Raw genomic sequence first — 20,377 nt, forward strand, 5'->3', positions numbered from 1 at the left:
TGCTGTATTTCTCACTTGCCACTGTTTTTTTTTTCTTCTCATCTTTTGCATTTGAGCTCTTATTTATTGACTATTGTATGGAAGTTTGTATATTATATGAACCCTTTGCTGACTAATAGCTGTGACCTACTTAGCTATAACTGAAATTGGCAACATATTATATAGTCTGTGTGTGTGTGTGTGTATATATGTGTGTGATGTGTATGTATATGTATTACACATGGATGAAGGCTATATTTGCATCCTGAGCCATTCGAAAAAAAAGGCGTAATACTGCAATAGTGACACATATTTGACTCCTGTGCACCCCGACCACTTTCAAACAAATGCATTGTTTTAAATCACTCGACAACACGCACAATTCATGGTTTTTAGGCACTTTTAACAAATCTGTCTCTGCAAAGATTTACAATCATCCTCCACCAATGGAAGCACCAAACAAGCGAACGAGACAAATAATCTACTCGACAGCGACTAAGAAAAATAAAAGCATGCCCCATTGAAACACCTTTTCCTTAAAAATATGTTATTTTTTGCAGTTCATTATCTACCCAGCATAATTCACTGTTCCTGAATTATCAAAAAGAAAATATTTAAAATTTGTAATACTGACTTAATTTACGTTATTATTATTCATTAAATTCAGTTGCAATTTGAACCTTAACACCCGTTTTATTGTTTTTTTTCTTACAGATACTAATATCCATGTATTATAAAAAAAATAACAGATGGGCTTCAGTCAGTTACAGGAAAATAATTTTATGATGTCACATAAAGCCTAGGTGGAATTATTTTCTTGTAACTCACTGAAGCCCATCTAATATATATATATATATATATATATATATATATATATATATATATATATATATATATATATATATATATATATATATATATGCAAATACAAATTAGCTGTCTATCACAGATTCTCATTAAATATAAATGTGGTCACTACATATATATTTAATTGTCTTTTTATGCAGCTACAATTCCATTTTTTTAATTTTTTTTAAATCTATGTTTCATTTGATAGTTAGTTGCATTGGCCACAACAACTAATGATTCTAAATCAAAAAATCTAATTCTTTTAAATGCCATCTGTGGAAGGTATAAATATTTTCCACTAATGATGTGGTTAAATCCTTTGCATGCTATTGTATTGCAATGCAAATTAGGTAGATAGATAGACAGAAAGAAAAACTGTGTGTTTTGCAGAAGAAAGGACAGACAAGTTTAAAAACAAAAACAAACAAAAAAAAAAACACGACACCATCGTTCATATATGAATGCCTGGTGTGCAGTCTGGGAAGGGTTCAAGTTTGTAAAGCATTTCTTTCAGGGTACAGTTCACTGAACCATATGTTGGTAGCCACAGGCTAATGGGCAACTGGGCCCCTACTCACCAGGTATCTGTATGTAAGCACCCCCCAGAAATCCCTTCTCCATTTCCCTCTAATCTCCCCTTTTCTCATGTACTGACCCAGGAAGTCCCACTTTATTCCCCACTGCCTGTCAGAAGATACTGGTCTGATCTGACTAGGACCTTCTCTGGTTATTCATATGCCTTATCCACTGGCACTTTCTATTGATTTTTTCGCATGCATTTCTGTTTTGTTTTACAGCAGATAGTGGTATTGAAACTGCAATGTCTTAATGTCGAGCAAAAGAGCTTTGATTTTTCATTACACCTCATAACTACTTCCATATTCTAATATTGGGTTTAACTGCTTTTATGCCTTAAGAAAGAACAATTTACAGTGAAGTTGCTCTTAATACATTTACAGTGTATGTTTTTCTCTGACCAATAGCTTTGTCTGTTTTGGTGCCATGTAGGAGTAAAGTTAAGTTAACCTCTTCTGCATTCAATTTAAGGGAAGAGTTATTTGTTCAGCCTACTAATATTTATTGTTTTTTGTCCATAAATTTCGTGCATTCACTGTTTATAGATATATCACCAAATAATATCCAGTGGCGACTTTCAGCCATTTAGGCTACAGAGCCTTTGGCAGTTGTTCAAAGTTTTTTTGTAAACAAAACATATGTTTTTATATATTACTGTATGCTTTTTGTCTTTGTAGACAGCACTGTTTCTTCACAAACCCACTTTCCTCCAACCTGTCAAACACTTCTTAAGTGTTAAAGACCCACACAGTTATTTTTTATGTAGATGAACAGTATTTCTTTTTTCATCTATGTCCATTGTTAGCAGTATTAAAAGAAACTTGGACACCCTTTTAGTGCTACTATATCTCTTCTGCATTATGGATGGACTTTTCAACTCACTAGATGGAGAAGTTCAAAAAACACATGTACTGTTACTGCCAAATATTTTATATCAATATTTCAATGTATGGACTGGCTCTGTGAGGGCATTATATTTTGTTGTTCTGAAGTGTTCAATTTTAATGCACAATAATTATTTAACTTTGGCTGCCAGCACAAAATAATTTGAATAACAAAGATGATGGGCAGTAAAAAGCACTTGCAGTGTTCTGAAGTAGAGACTCCAGCGAAGACTAAGATGGCAGCTGACTGTACAATTGCTTACATTTGTCTTTATTTGATATGCATCAAACAAAAAAAAGAGCACTTACTTAATTGAACAACCTCTGCCAGTTTGTTTGTTTTTTTGGTGAAATGAAGCAAAAACAAAAATAATCTCGGTGTGATACTCCTCCACACCGTGCAGTGTTTTAGCCCCCTGCCGTGATGAAATGAATTATTAAAGAACCAGTTCTGATACCACCGCCTGCTTAAAGGTCTCTGCTTTCTTTAATGCTACACATTACCTCTGCCTGGATAGTCTGAAACTGCTGCTATTGAGATTTCAAATCCCGGCCTGTCATCCACATCACCTGGTGCTTTTTTTCTTCTTCTGAAAACGTAATCTTGACAATGTGTGTTTTTTTTTTTTTTTTTTTTTTTTTTTTTTTTTTTTAATGAACAAAATAAAGCAGGTGTGGGTGGTCCAGGGAGTGAACTCTTTAGTTAATTTTAAGATTGATTGAATTAACTTATTTGCACAAGTTAGCAATAGTGACACAGAACCCTGTTAAAAGGTGACACTTCATTTATTCACAAAAGAATCAACCACTAAAACATGCACACATTTAGCTGCTTAGCCTTAGTAACAGGTTATACCTGTCTCTGAATATTTGTTTCATTTATTGCTCTGTTTTTAAATAAACAAGTACACCCTATACACTATACAATATCTGTTGTTTAATATGTCAGTAGCTTGAGACTGTGTGGTGCAGTGGTTAAAGAAAAGGGCTTATAAGGAGGTTCCCGGTTCAAATCCCACTTCAGCCACTGACCCATTGTGTGACCCTGAGCAAGTCACTTAACCTCCTTGTGCTCCGTCTTTCGGGTGAGACGTAACTGTATGTGACTCTGCAGCTGATGCATAGTTCACACACCCTAGTCTCTGTAAGTCGCCTTGGATAAAGGCGTCTGTTAAATAAACAAATAATAATAATATATCAATGCAGTGTCTGCTTAGAGTTGAAGTATTTATGTACGCCACATTTAAAAACATATTTCAAACCATTTATTAGAAAAATTTTATCATTGCCTACCTCCAAAATAATAATAAAAAAGTGCTTTTGTATTGTGTCTAAATGCAAAACATCTGCTCCTTATCCACTTGCTGGTCGCAGTAATGTGATGCACGTTGCATCCTCACATACTTCAAGTGATTTTGCAGTAAAGAAGGACAATAATGTAATTACGTGCTCATACAATATCACAAAATAAATACCAAAAAGATTGTAACATATCTGGATTTGTTTTGTGGTAATGCTTTTTCTTAATTGTGCTTGTGGTTTTACCGTCGCACTCTTTATAATTGTTTAAATGAAAAGTCCCTTCACAATTTTTTAATAACAGTAAGTAATAGTGGAGTGAAATGAACACTGCATTTGGGAAAAGGAAAAACAAAGGGATCAAACCTGCTGATGGGTCTGATTTAAGGGTTAAACCCAATAAAGCCTGATTTCTAAAGTTAGAAAAAGAAAAGCTATTTCATCCAAAAATTGTGTTATTCACCTGTTGGGTCCCTTCTTTAATGTTGTGTTGCTGTTATAAAGTAGCAATGATTGTAAGAACAAGTAAAGGTATTTCCTTTTTTAATAAGTGTATAACATTGTAATATAAAAACATTACCTTTCCAAAGTTTGAATTCTTAAGAGTATGATGGAATAGTACCTGATTTTACCCGATTTCCCAATAAACTGTTTGTGCGGAAACCTTACTGATAAGCCTTTCCCTTTTAGTATTCTGTATTTTGTAGTGCAGTATTTTATGTGTTAAATTAATAAAATCTATCACTACAATTAATTTTTTTATTAATCGTACAAACAATTCTATATTTAAAGTGTTCTAAAAAAAAAAAAAAAGACTAAGGTGAATTTGTTTAAATAGCTCACATACCATTTTAGATTAAGTTAAGAAAGACTTTTGTATTTTTTTGTGCTTCAGGGAATGCTTAACCAAAATTAAAAAATGTGACAAAAGAACAGACCTTTCAAAAGCTTTTTCTCTATTGCAATAATAATAATAATAATAATAATAATAATAATAAGGTACACCCAGTAAGGTATCAGTGTGTTCATTCTTTTTTAAATTTCAGACACCCTGCTGATTTCTTTTGCAATTTGATCTCATTGTATATGGATGTAATTTGATAAGTCAGATACTCGAAATAAGTATCAGAATTAGAGAATCTGCTTTTTTTTTTTTTTTTTGCATTGTATTACCTTCAAAATATTCCAAAAGATCATAATGGCATTGCATTTTTAACACAGCTACTCCTTGGTGCTTTGTAATGTGTGATCATTGACTTTCAATGCACATCATACAACTGAGTTAACCTTTTGTGTATGTGTGTGTGTATATATATATATATATATATATATATATATATATATATATATATATATATAACATGTATCAGCATTAAAATAATTGACATAACACAAGGCCATCATGAAAGGCTATGACTTGATACAGTAAGTATACAGGCTTTTCCTTCAAAATAAGCTACTGACATAATGGTATTTGGTTTAAGGTACTGTATAACGGAGACAGATCTCAATCTCTACATTGTTTAACACTGTATTGTTGCCTCTGGTGTCACACTCAGGGTGATTTTATGGATAGGGTGGCTATATTGCTCTACGTTCTAGGACATCTCAGCATGTTTATTTAAACTCACATTGTAATGCTTTCTGTTACTTGTAATTCTGCTTTTTGTCCAGAAAATAGACAGGTTTTTGAATGCATTGAGATGTGACTTCAGAATTCAGAACTGTCCCAAATTGAGCCAGGAACCATATGGTTGCCTTCTCAATTGACCCTGCCTGTTAAAATCTCTAAATACAATAAATGCACAGTGGAAAGAAGTCTGTGATACAACAGGGCTACAGGTGTTAAGATCTGTAAATGGACCTTGTCCATTATTTTAATAATTAACATGCAGTTGCATGAATAGGTAATAGCCTTACCAGTACCATTTCACTTAAGGGTACATTTATCAATCTGTAAATCATATGAGAAATGCTGCAGACTTCTATTGAAGCAGTTGTTCTTTGTTCCAGTCACTTTTCTTTTTTACTTTCAGAAGAATAAAGACCAGTATTTCCCATTGTTTTCTGATTGTTTGTTAAGCACTTAAGAATTGGTTTTCCTGAACAGATCCTCAGCAGTAACAAACTGGCAATTTAAGAATACTTAAAAAGCTGCTATTTATACCTTAAAGAAGATGTCAATCTTCAAATCAAACCTTCTCTGATTCTTCAAGCTACAATTACCTGCAAGCCAACATTTCCCAAAGTTACTAGGCTGCTGTTTAAGATGAAACAAGTAAAAAATGGAGTATGTGGGTGTTTGCCCAAGAAAAAAAGATGGGAAAAGCATGGGAAATATTTTGATCTTTGTTTAACCAGAAAATGACACAGACAAAAAATATATAGATTGTATCCTTGCCGTACGTAACATCTCTGTTTCATTAAATTGCCTACCCACAAAAACGGCAATTATAGACCTTTTGCTTTTTTGAAAAATGCTGACAATACGTTTTTTTTTTTATGGCCATGGTTTGTTGCAGTTCTCTGGTTTACAGGAAAATCCAATTGGAGCCAGAAGTATTATTATGATGTTGATAAAAATAATACCCAGGGCTTTGCTTTAATTTTACTGTGCACGCCTGTTATACCCTATAGTGTGCTTACTGCTATTAAAGCTGTTTAGGCAAGATTGAAAGCACACTTTGTGTATGATTAAAAATATATATATATATGTTTGAACGTTTTTGATATAACGTATACTTAGCAAGGTACATTTATTAACAGTTTTAATTTTTTTTTTAATTTAGAAATATTGCTATATAAATCAGTTACTAGTAAGCACACTTGTCCTGTATAATTGTAGTGTAAAGAGCAGTAATATATACACACTCTTTGCTAATCAAATATGTCTAGTTTGGTGAATATAGAGCGTTATTTCTGTATAGCATTTCAACACAAAGCTACTCTGGTTATTTGCAAAACATTGTAGTCTGTAGATATGATTTGGGTAAGTTTAATGAGCTAATCTTCTGTCGCAAGCGAGACCCATGTTTTAATGCAATCAAGTCATCTCTTGTATTTACTGGCTGTAGTTGCTTCATGCTCTGAGTAAGCCCAACACAGTTTTTGAGTACAATATGTTGTTTTAACATTTAATGAGCTATATGTGTCTCACCTTTAAACTCGGCATCACAGCCTGTAGTTTAGAGAGCGCAGTACCCTGTTTACTTAAAAACATTTGTAAAAGCAGCCCCAAATCCGATGCAATGTCAATCAAATCCTGTAGATGAATTATTCTCTGTATACTCCTAAACACACAATATCACAGATGTAGAACAATAGCAAGTTGACAGCAGTGACACGTGTGGGACACGTTTTATCATAGCAGTCCGGTATTTTTATACATACATATACATATTTTTGAGCTTGATTTTTATTTCTTTTTTTCCATTTGTTTTTTATTGTGCGAATGTAACAGCTCTGTTTTTCATGGGTTCCATTAGGGGGCTCCCGTGCTCAAGGATGCCCAGTTATTTCAAGCTCTACTTAGACTTTGTGGTCTTCTTTTTCAGAAAAGGTCACGCATCGCCTACAGTGACGAGGTGCGGGACGAGCTCCTGGGGGATGATGGGAATTCCTCGGAGAGTCAGGTAGGATGCTAATCATGTAGCCCATGTGGGTGGCTGGAGGGTGAGGAAGGTCACAGGCACATAGGGCTTCTCAAGCTGCTCGCTAACCGTGTTTGCAACAAGTCATGTGGAAGATATGCTGCTTAATGCAAAGCTGATGTGCGCATTAGTTCCCAATGCTGGGGAGAAGACGCTTTGCCTTCCCATAGCTACTCTTGGTCTGTGTTCTTCATTTCAGATTGCTCATTTTGTTGATGCTGCAATCCCTTTCTGTAATGCGTTTCGGTCTTGTGGACCAGATCTAATCATCTATCAAGCGAACTGAAAGTAGACCAGCAGAGCAGAAACTACAGAGTGGTTAAGTGTACACATAGTATCACTGAAAAAAAAGATGCCATCTATATAGGACATGGCAGTGATTTATAGAATATATTTGGAAGAACAACAATTATAGTTTAAACTTTACAACCCTTCTCAATTGTATTCTTAAATCAAAAGGTTTTAAGTTACAATGTTTCTTGTAAAGTCTTTTACCATGATAAAAATAATCTATAAATAAACCACTGATATTTCAAACGGAGGCATTCAAAGAAATATTGCATTGCTATAACTGTGTTTCTGTTTTTGGAATTGAATACAGAAGTGCTTGTGCATTGCTGTTGCAATCTTATTTCTGTAACAATTCTATTAGATATTCTATTTAAACAAACAAAAAAAGATGTTTAATGTTTAAATGTCTGCTTTTGATAACTAAGCACTAACTCTTTTTGACTGCTTCTCTTATTTTGATAGTTTTGCATGTAAATGGTTAATACACATCATGGAAATATTAAGACTAGATCAACATTTTCTACAGCCGAGCTGTCACAAATAGTGTTTTTTTTCTGATATCCTGCTTGTTACCATTTAAATAATAACCTTTTAATCACACGTCTTACAAACATGTATCATCAGCTGAAATATGTAATTGATATGCATATTACCCATCGAATTAGGGAGAAAAGGGATTATGATGACATTTAATGAGCTAGAATTTGGGTGGTTGGTTGGCTCCTGGAACTGTCATAAATACAAAAATAAACAAATAAAGGAAATCATTGTGTTAATCACAAATATAATCATGGTCTGATAATTTTCTGTTAAACAAAACATTAAAGGTTGGTTTAAAAACAAACAAAAACAGTTTAATGTGGCTAAATTATAGATAGCAGTCATTCAATATTTTTTTTTTCTTGTATAATTGTCAAAATAAACACAAGAACCAAGAGACTCGCCTTTTAATATCCAAACCTTTTTTTTCAAGTGTATTCTGAAGAACGGTATTTTTAAATAAACGTTGACTCTTTCTTTGACAACCGTTACTGGCCATTAGGTGTTTCGTGGGGGGTGGGGGGAACTTTTGCTACACAGATAGTGATCATGTCAAACCTAAATCTCTTCATATGAAAACTGCACATTCTAACCTTTTTTATTTTTTTTAATCCAAAAAATACGGTATAAAATGATCTTTGGCCACCGGGTGGTTAAACCATTTTCCACTGGCAGACGAATAAAATCAGCAGCCCACTCTTTATTTTTGCAGATGCCGTATTTACCTCATTTCCATTTTAAAAACTTCTGGTGAGAACGCCAGACTGGCTCTTGCTGTGTATGGAGTGTACGAAACTTCACTTTTGTGATGGAAGGGAGGTTAGGGGCAAGCTGGTCAATTTAATTCCTGAAGATCTAAAAGAGGTCAGGATTATTTCATATAGCCTCGGCAGAGCAGATCATTACCAGACTCAAATCTGTTCGTTACATGCCAAGGATTTATAACAAAATAAATAGAGAGCCTTCATAAGTTCTGAAAACGGCATGTCTGCCCAGCGATAATGTGTAAAGGTTGTTTTAATAGAGTTCTGTATTTATTCGTTATCTGTATGCGGACAGAGGCAGAATTGGCGTTATCGCTTTATTTTAAAATAATTCGGTAGTTTATCGTATCACGTGTTCCCGCCTCACACACACACACACACACACACACCCGCACACGAACACGAACACACTGGGGCATGGTTTCGATTTCAGTCGCAGCAGAAGGCTTGGCCACAAGAGATTCTGCTGGTTTGAACCGGCATGGAGCAGATTTAACAGGCTACAAAGCAAGCAGATTAGCACTTGTATCAAATTCTGTATTGAATGAAAAAAAAAAAAATGGCTTTGTTTGAAAATCCGCTGATTATCATAACAGAAAATTGCAACGGTGCAAATTTGAATACAGCCTGAAAAAAAGGGGAAAACACAATTTGTAATTATAACATTTTATAATGTATTGCATTGGAGTTAATATCAATTCCAATAATACCTGGATATTGTTAATATTTATTAATACGCGACCTAGCATAACACAACAAAATAAAGAAAAAAAATCAGCATTAAAAAAACACAGCTCTAGAGCTTCTGCAAATCTTTCATGGAGACTTGAAATCGTCCAAGCAGCACAAACAAGATAGAACAAGTTTTGTTTGGACCCCATTGAAAACAGCAGCGGCACTGCAAGTGATCATTGGTTGTGGCGGGCTGGTGGGACACTAAATAGCATGGTCTGTGGTGTAGTTTTAAACTTTTGCCCTTTTAAGTAATGCAGTTATTGTAAAGGGTGATGACCTTAAAAAAAAGAAAAAAAAAAAAAAAAACCATCCCTCAAGCAGTGTTTTTTTTTTAAACCGAAGAAAGACGTTATTTGTATTCTGTTCTTTACTAAGATTTTCTTAACTACTGGATTAGCCGTGGGCTTTTTAGCCTAGAGCTCGCCACGTACTGTTTCCGACCGTATTTGCAACTAAACATAATAATGTTACATTTTACATTTTAGCAACACAACACCAGCACTGTATTAAATATATCTTTTTAAACAATATAAAAACAAGACTTAACTGGGTTATGTTTTATAGAAAGCCTAAATTAGACAATTGGGTCACCTATTGCTCTATTTTAAATTCATTCTGATACTTCATTTTTTATAAGAATTTGACATTATTTGTGTTTGTTTGATTTATTTATTTGCGTTTACAAATAATATTGATATTTTGACAAACACCAATCTGTCAATATAGATTAAATTTGAGATGTAAAGAATCAGCCGTGTACAGCGTCTCGCACAGTGTTAAATAAGACCCTTGGTATAATATTAACAGCTAACAGACAAACTCCAGGAATTGTGAGGTTTTCATAAGAAAAAAAATCTAATAAACAGGTATTTTCTGTTGAGCTTCCTTACTGATTTTTATTTAAGTATGAAATAAACAAATTCCTCCTGTTTTTTTTTTTTTTTTATAAAACACAATATTATATCTGTGTTACAGTATGTGTTTGTATTAGAAATGACAAAAGTAGACACTAATAGCAAATGGAATCAAATGTTTTTTTTGTTTTTTTTTTTCTTTTCAACCTATGATTAAGATTCTTGGGTTTTTCTGGTGGTTGTATACATAAATGAATATACACTTTGTAGATTTGGAATATTTATTTTTGTATGTGGTTTATTAATATAATTATCAATATGGTTTATCAGCTCCTTATTATAGTGCTTTCAATGTACTGTTCTTGCATAGTTATTCTCAAATTAAGGACCACTCTGCACAAAATCTGAAGTGCAGCAATAATTGTACATCAATTCATGAACCTTCATCTGGATTGAGTTCATAATTTATGATCAAGTCCTGCCTCTTTCTGATACATTAGCAAATTATAAAAATAGAAAATTCAAAATGACCAAACAGTACAAAGTAAGATGAGAAGAGGAGCTAATAATGGCCCTGAGCCTCCCCTTAGATCTGGTAACCTTTAATCTTTCAGAAAATGTAGATACAAAAAATACCTGCAACGACTGACAAATTAAGAAACGTGTTCTTCTCTCCTGCAGAATGTACTTGTCTTGAAATAAATTAAAAGGGTAGTTTACATTTTTTTAGTTTGCCTATTAAGCACATTGCTTAAAAGACTTGTAGATGTAGCTTTATTAAACATGTATGTGTTGACATGATCACACATTTAATGCAGCCTGGTATAATGTTTTCTTATAATGTACAAGCAGTGAAACGTGAACAGTAAAACCAAGTTTGTGTCATTAAATAAAGCGCATTGTTTAATCGATCTCATGAATTAACATTTTGGAATTCTAAATGATTGACACAAACGTAGTGATGCATAGCTGGCTAAACAATATAGGTCTTTTGTAATGCAAAAACAGGGATAGTTTAATGTTGTTTTTAAATTATTAAATGGCTTAACTGCATATTAGCAGAATTAAGATGCAGTGTATTTTATTTATTGGCATACCTTTTTTTTTCTTTTTTCAAACTAACATTGCCAGAAATAACCTGTAGTCTTTGGGAACTGCATTGCATAACAATCTATTGAGGTTAGCCAACTTCTCTTCACTTTATGTGCAGTATTGTATGAACAATGCTCTCACTGAAATATGAATACACTTATTGTGTATCCTGGATAAATGAATATATAAATACATAGATGAGTGGTCAATGAAATGCACTTGACTGTATAAACAAGCATGCATGTACACATTACACAAATACATCTATAGTGATTGACTTCGACCCCATACCCATTCTGTACCAGTTCAGTATTTTAAAACTGAGCAAGATGATTCTTGTTTTCTCCTTTGCCATATTGAGTGCTGTGATGTGACTCTGATTTATTTTCCTTGATGATGGTACTTTAGATGTTTAAAGTGACAGCGCGAGAAGTGATCTTTGTTTTTTCAGAAACTCTGCATGAATCTGTGTTTAGCTTCGTTTAAAGTGTTTGTCTGTGATTTCTAAATGCTAAACATGCAAACAGTTAAATCGTCAAGGTTAATTCTGTACCCTGCCGCATTACTGATCTCTTTCATGCCATTTCTTTCCTTTTTTATCTTTCTCTGTGCGTTCTTGTTGCAGTTGATAAAGTTACGTGACGAGGTAAGTACTTCCTTGCTAGCTATTTTAGTCTGTCATTCCTTCAGAACCTCCATTTTAATGTTCTTTTAGTTGGAAACATCACCAGACTCCTTGCTCCTAGTATTTTAACATAAATAAAAAGAAAACTTTTCTTAAATGGTATAATCTACACTTTCACCATACAATCCTCAAACAGGACGATATACAATATCAAATTATTTTAGATTTTGATTATATATATATATATATATATATATATATATATATATATATATAAAGTTTTGTTTTTCTTTTTTCTTCTTTTTTCTTTATATATATATATATATATATATATATATATATATATATATATATATATATATATATATATATATATATATTTTTCACAGTTATACGAGATGAATTGCATTTCTGTACTTAAAATGCATTAGTCGTAGTATTGTAGTATTTTTGTTTTTGTTTTTACAAGAATAAAATTGTCTACTTTCAACATACCATACCAATACCATACCAATTTAATTTATATAGCTTCCTTCATGTGCACGCAGCCCAGGGTATTTTACAAAATAATTAAACAGTAAGCCAAAAGCACTCCTTATTAAAATAACGTATTCATATTATTATTAATGATAATATTATTATATTATTCTGAGTATACCTATCTTGTGAAAAAAATGTATATATTTATTAATACAAACAAATGTCCTTCTATTTTTTAGAGAGAGTTTTTGAAACCCTACCTATGTTTAGTGATCTGCTTTATTTTAGGTGGGGGAAGGTTCTTTAGTGGAAGGAATACAAGAGAAGAGGGGTGGCTGGCTGATGGTGTGTAGCACACTAGTCTTTGCTAGAGCAGGGCCATAGGTTATCTGCAGTGTCGCACAGCAGAGACATGTTTTACTTCACCATTCAGTCATACAAATAGTTACATTGCAGAAGCCAGTTATATCAGAATATCTAGTGTTGGTAAAACAAAATGTCTCAAAGCTGCTCTACTTCTGTCTCCTTAACTCATGATAATACATGATGTAGTATCCCTGTTATACAGTGGCTCATTGAACTCACAATTAAGGGTCTCTGCAGATCGAGGAATATTTTTATATTGTTTTTCAACACCAGTAAGATAAACAGTGTTACTTGATAATAGCAGAACTCTCTTGGGGTTTATTTTTATATATAAAAAGTCACCATGTATGCTTTAGTTGATAGTAAATATTTTTGTATGATAGTAACAAAAAACAAAATCCTAAAAAAAGATATTATTATTATTATTATTATTATTATTATTATTATTATTACTATTATTCCAGCAGAATAGTCGTAACATTGATCATTTTTGGACCCTTTAGTTTAGCAAAACAGTAAGCTGAATGTACTGCTGTAACTTAATACAGTACTGGGTGCAAAGATGTCAAAATCAAATGTCTTGCCTCTTATTAGTATTGCAACATTATCACTGGTCCCACTTTTTTGTTGAAGGTTATCCTTGTTTGCTTGTTTTTGTATACAGGTATTTGCTTTTAAGATATATATCTAATACAACGCTGTCCTATAGATGCAGGATATTCACAGTGTTTCTTCCTGGACTATATCCCGTCCTGTGCTATAGGGCGAGGTGTCTAATTGCAGCTTGATAACTGGTGGGACTGAGCGTCAGCACAGCGAGTGGTCTGATAACAGGACGCGGCAGCACTCTTGCTGCTACAGCGGTGTCTTTGAAAAATCAGCATATTCCAAATCGAAGTTTCAAATTTACACAAGCACCTAAAAGAAAGGATCTTTGTTTAGAAACCTTAGTTAGAACTCCTTTACTGCATACCAGTTGCATTGCTTTTAATTAATATTGTTTATCAGTTTCTTGAAATTGATTGTACAGGATTTATTTTTTAAAGTAAAAGTTTACTTAATTATGTTGTTTAGATTCAAAACAGCACTTCCTCTGCAGGTATTTCCATCAAAGCTTTTGAGCTTCTCTACGCTTAGATCTCTTTTGAAAAACTATATATGTATTTTTTTTGACTGAAAAACATGTTTAAATATTTAGCACCAGCATCCTCAGCTGTTTGACACTTGTAATTCCTCATCTTACAAGTTCCAAACAAGCCCTGAGAAGATCACATAGTTGGGATGAATCATAACTGTCATCATGATTCAGTTTGACACTCCCACTCATTGAAATAATAAGGAATCTTCTGTACTTTTGAAAACGGTGATATTAACCACTGTTTGATATCTATCTATCTATCAAATTATATATATATATATATATATATATATATATATATATATAATATAGTTGGCTGCATTGTTCTCTGGCTCACTCTTAATACCTACTCCTGGACTAAAAAAAAAAAAAAAAAAGATTTCAACACCAGGGTCTTGCTCAAAACAGTCTCACCGATACCTGAAAGGCAGACGTTAAAGGATAATTTTCTATGGGACTTCAGTGGCAAGTCCATATTAATCTTGTCTCCTTTACAGTGAAGCCTAGCGTGGATCATTTAGAAAGTTTCTTGGTCTTTGTAAAAGTCCTGTTTCATTTTGTCAGAAGGTCCATACAATGAAAGTTTCCTGATCAGAACAGCAGTCTTGGTCCAGGTAGTGGTGACTGTGAAGGAGATGGTTACCTGGTTTGTATTTATCATTTAGGACAGGTGAATTTTAACACTTATCCCTGGGGCTTTGTGTTCCTATGAAATCAATCCTGTGCCTGAAGTCATTTTCAAGGCAAAACTTAATAAATATATATATATATTTTTGCCTTTCTGCTTTAGTTTGCAAAAACACATCTTAAATAAACCAAGAGGCAGCTGTTATATATTTAGTAACATTATGCTTTTTTATTTTTTACCCCCGTTAATTTACTTCAGGCTAATTCGGCCCATCCTGCATCTATATCATTATTCATTATTATAGACTCCATATTGCTTCCTTGACCTTTACATCAGGTTCTGTCGATGCCCATCTGAGCGCATTGTTCTAATGATTCCCTCTGCCCCCCCCCCCCCCAAAAAAAGAAAGAGAAAGGCAGAAATTCAAGGAAAGCTTTGAAGTGGCTTTCGCTGCTGCAGTCGGCTGGCCGCCTCTCCGAGATGTGTCACCTTTGCCGAGAGGGAATAGGGAAATCACGTTTCGAATGGTAATGATAACATACTAATCACTTGAATTCTTTGAAGATGGGAGCGAGATACTCTGTCAGTATCCCTGGCTGCCAGTGCTCCAAGGCACACAGGCATCATGGTCTAGGTGTATTAGCTTAAGCGTGCATGTCAATACAGCCTGCATCTTCCCAGATCCATAGGGGCTCATTAGAGAGAGCCAGCTCGTTTTCCCTATGTGTACGCACCCCCCTTTTTTAAACTATTAAAAAGTGTTTCTGCAATTTTAAATGACATCTGTCAACGGTGAAAAAAAAAAAAAAGTTCAGAGAAGGTTTTTTCCTTTCTGATTGCCAAACTTTGAAACTGGTTTTGAAAAGTGAAGAGTCGTCTTGTTTTTTTTTTCTTTTTTTTTTCTAGGTGTGATTATTTTGTACATCTTTTGACAGCTTAACTCGAACTAGGGATGTGGTTATTTTACTTTAACGAAAGAAAATGGGAATAAATCCTCACAAGAAAAGTTACTATAAAAAAACAAAACAAAAAAAGAAAAAGAGGACATGTCTTAGCTTAGGATAGCTGTCCAAAAAAATATCGGATTAATAAAGAAAAAAACAAATTGATACACTAGAAATTAATACACAAAAAATACAGAACAAACTGAGAAGTAAAATAGCATATTTTGTGAATTTAGCAATTACTACAGTATGAGTGAAAAAATGTGTGTTTTTTTTCAATCTCAATGCCTGCTTTCTCATGTATACAGAGTACTCTCCACACTTTCAAATGAATCTTAAATGGCAGCAGCACTCCTGTTATATACCATGCTCTTTTCATGCTGGCTTTGTCCCTGACAATTGGATCAGATGTTTGAGTAGCACTTTTTGGGCCACAGTTCCCTTCTGGCTTTAGATTTTTTTTTTAAGCAAAACAATGAAGAATGAACAATGTCTCTTAGTAACCTTTGTTAAACTATAAATACATAAACATAACATTTACCCTGTTGTCAAAAAAGATTTCTGAACTAAATAATCCATTTTATATGGTACGCCAAAAATATATATATACAGTATATATATTTTATGTAGCGACATGCCCAGTTAAATGCTGCTTCTGCCTTGGCCGCTTATACTTGACACCTTGACTACTTATTAGACTTTCAAATGAATGTCTAAATATGTTGCTGTACATGTGAATTGATTGAGAACATTTGAGAATATTTATCTTCATGCTAAATATCAGTTGCTTACATTAATGTATTTTATTGTAAGTCTTTTCAAATATATATTTATTGTCTGCATCATGACAAGCACCATTTTAATACAAATTGTTTTTAAATAAATACATTGTACACAGTATTCACTGTGAATCTTTAAAAAAAACTGCATATCCATTTACAAATGTGTCATCATTTAACTGTTAATATAGTATCGATTTTGGAAATGTAATTTACCACAGTTTACTACATAATTGATAGACAGTGGCCCAAACGACCTCAATACTGCCTGTATTCAGTTCTTTAACATATTCTATTTTGGAAAAGTGTGATCCTCCCCCATTGTTTTATATTATATTCTAGATTACATACTGTAACACCATAATTAAAAAGATTCCCTACATTTAGCTGGCACGTGTTTGACAAAATAGTTTGAGCAAAAACCAAGATAAAACAACTGTATACATGACGTTTGCATTAAACACAAAACAGGTTTATTAGGCATGCATTTGTATCCCAGTGAATCAGCAAACTAGTGTTAGATAATGAACCAGGAGTGTGATCACATTGGCATACAAAGTGCAGAGACAGATTCCAGTGTAATAGAAATAGTTTGCTGGTGCATTCATGCATGAATCAACCTTTAAAAAGAACTGTTGCATAAAACACAAAGGTCCTGAATGTGCACGCCCAAGAAAACTGTTATGCAATATGAATAATAGTAAATAAGCAATGTATTATTGTTACTGGTACAGAATGACGAAAGAAAAAAAAAATAAACAACATAAAATTGCTATACAAACGTTTTTTTTGTATGGTAATCAGACAACGAACACTCCTAAGATTGTATTACTCATGATGACACATTTTAGGGTCAATTATTTAGATGGAACTGTTTTCATATAGATCTGCATGAATGCTTTTCATCTGTTGCAATCTTTGTTTTCTGTTTCAGAGAGCACATCTGTTGGATAACGCTGAAAAGCTGGAAAGGTCATCCCGAAGACTGGAAGCTGGCTACCAGATAGCTGTGGAAACTGGTAAGCATTTCGAGTGCCAGCAAATTGTCTTGCTTATGCACAGCAGTGTTGACGACAGATGACATTTCAGGGGTACATCAAAGGAGCAACACAGACAGTTGCTTGAGATGTGGTTTTACATATAGTACACACACACACACACACACACACACACAGACACACACTAATGCAAGCTTGTTTGTTTGTTTTTCTTCTTAAAAGACAAGAATCTATTAAAAAATAAGCTTTATCCAAATGCTTGGTTGACATTCCAATAGCAGTAACTTGCATGTTTTTTTAACCAGCGTTAAAGCTTCCTCTGTTAAAACCAATGCAACATTTTAGGCAAAAAATGAATATGTTCACCTTCTAAACAGTTTAAAAAGAAGAATGCAATGATTAAAAGAGGATATCTATTAATATACTGTCACCACATTGTTGATGCTTAGTGTGTTCCTTGGAGAGAGATATAAAAGAATATTCTTGTGACAACTTTTCCTTGCTTGTACTTTAGTTAGAATAAGCTTGTCAGCCTATCTTTATTTTTTTTTTAGTCAGCAGACTTAATCATTTAAGTACAAGGAGGACTCTAGAGATGGTTTCCACCATAGAAACAGACCTTAAAATGGCTGCTGATGACAAGCGTGTTAAAGATTATATACATGTGTTGTGAAAGAACTGATATTTTGCCTTTATAACTGATAAACGTGTACTTTTCATAAACACTGGACATCTGTCTTGCTAACGCTGTGGTAGCTGAGGCTCCTCTCATTCAGTTGAACTTCCCATATCCATTATGTTTACTGAACCTAAACATCAGTAGAGGTAAGGGTGAGAAGTCTTCTCTTCCATGTTGGGTTGCAGGTAGTACCCCAGTGCACTCTGTGGTGGACAAATTTTACCTAATAGATTCACACCAAGATGGAGGAGAAGGCTGGTCAATTATGTTGTACGCCCAGACTTTTCAAATTGAAAAAAAAAATCCAAAAATTCAATTGCACAATGACAAAGGGTGCAATGAAAATGGTATTGAAGCTTTTATTTTATGAAGATCATTTATCCATAGTGGCCAAACTGAACATCTCAGCTTCAGTGCTTTTCAGCCAGTTTGAACCCAGAATCCCTCTCGGTCCACAGCTGTTGTCGCTTGACTGTACAGCCTGTGTTTTGTTACATAAACAACATAAACACACATGAACATAAGCAGCCAGGCTGCTAAGAGAGGAGAGTGAACACAAACATTAGGCCTTTTGTTTGAAACTGTGGCAGGAATGAAACAAGTTCCCATGCTGGAATTGAAAGCTTTGCTTGTTGGAAGCCTTCCTGTGGGCTGATATCAAGCAATGCTCAGAAACTCTTGACGGCAATACGGACGTTGGGGGTTATTCCAGAGTACGGTATCTTTGCATTGTCACGTCTTTGGTGCCCAAGCTACACCCACACCAAAGAGAAACAGTGGGTTGGGGGTTTTACTCAATGCTGGCATCTGCAGACATCTAAGTCCTTAATACATATAATATCTTATCTTGGCTTCCAGAAGACTGGAGGGAGTTTAATTTGCTACCAATGTGTTATAGGTGTGCAAATGGTATGATGGCGTATATTCTGAGATTATTGTGTGTTCACCAGGTAAATATTCAATTGGGTCTACTATGGCACCTATTACAAATAATTGCCAGTATTTCCTCTAATGGGCACAGTGGCATTCCTGGAAGTGAAAGGATCCACATTTATGCCATTAGAAATGAACCCCCAAAACTTATAAAGTAGATTGAAAATTCCATTAAGAAGCGGTATGTTGTATTATTCAGAAAGCCAGCCTACCACTGGCTGCTGGAACATTGTATCCTGATCAATAAAATATGTAACCCAATTAGCAGTGCACTCTGAAATACGACGAGAAGTGATTATACAGAATACATGAATCATGCTTAATAAAATTAAAACTACAGCTAAAAGTTTGAAAGAGAACAATTATTTTAACTTGCTTGGTCAGAAGTAAACCCTTCCTCTGGCTGGCTACATGATGCACTCATGGGTTATATAATCATAGTTCATTTTTGTCATGTTGTCTTTTTAAAATGTTTTAAGCAATTCTTAATGTGTTTTAACAACAAAACATGGTTGAATGGGTAGATTTCTATTTGGCAGTTCACTGAAGAAACATTATCGAAATGTTTTATTTTAAAAATAGTGTTTTGGTAATTAAAAATCCACTTTTTTTTTTTTTAATAGCTTTTACATAAAATAGTTTATTAAAACAAATGTCCATACTTTTTTTTGCGCTCTGTTGTTGTGAAAGTGTACATTGGTTCAACTGTTTTCTACCGTTGTTGAGTTTTTCACTGCAGTCTTGGTTATTAAAATGTTCTGAGCAGTAAATCGACCCCTGATATCCGTAGTGCCCTTTTGCGAACATCCAGCAATATGATTGGGAGTAGACCAGTAGGGCAGCTGGGCTCATGCATAGACTTCAATCTAAATTGATCTGAAAATGAAATACCTCATTAGGAATTGATTTCAAGCAGTTGAGATAAGCAATGAGAGCCTTCGCTTGGCCCTGGAGGCTTTGGCTCCTGAAAGTTCACTCAGTGCCAGATACAGAACAGCTCAACAGGCCATCAACTTTATTAGTGCAGAGATAAGCTGATTAAGCCTTGTCAATCAGAGGTGCCAGTAGCTCAATTGAGAGCCCCCTCTTTTTTTTGTGATAAATCATTGAAGCGGCCAACAAAGCTATAGATGTGAGCTAAGCAGCCCTGCAGTTGTCACCAAGCAGAACGTGAGGGCCCTATGATGATGTGACGACTATATTAAAGAGTACATCAATTTGTTTAGAGCGTTTTGATTTTTGCAGTGGTATTAAGAGAGGGGAGCATCGTTGGTACAGCTTTACTGGAAAGCAA

General features: G+C 34.1%; 1 protein-coding gene across 9 annotated transcripts in view; it reads left to right on the top strand.

Moving 5' to 3' along the window:
* The window catches only part of vti1a (vesicle transport through interaction with t-SNAREs 1A), a 104,738-nt gene that overhangs the window by 10,356 nt on the left and 74,005 nt on the right, over window positions 1-20,377 (top strand). For 6 of the 9 annotated variants that reach the window (XM_034031362.3, XM_034031357.3, XM_034031363.3 and 3 more), the window contains 3 exons: window positions 7,142-7,219; window positions 12,139-12,159; window positions 17,408-17,492. In XM_034031362.3, the coding sequence (XP_033887253.2) occupies window positions 7,142-7,219; window positions 12,139-12,159; window positions 17,408-17,492 (184 nt within the window). The remainder of the gene's footprint in view (window positions 1-7,141; window positions 7,220-12,138; window positions 12,160-17,407; window positions 17,493-20,377) is intronic. The other 3 variants (XM_034031358.3, XM_034031364.3, XM_034031360.3) reach the window with 1 other exon arrangement.

This window comes from Acipenser ruthenus, chromosome 13 (genome assembly GCF_902713425.1).
Source record: "Acipenser ruthenus chromosome 13, fAciRut3.2 maternal haplotype, whole genome shotgun sequence".
NCBI lineage: Eukaryota > Metazoa > Chordata > Actinopteri > Acipenseriformes > Acipenseridae > Acipenser > Acipenser ruthenus.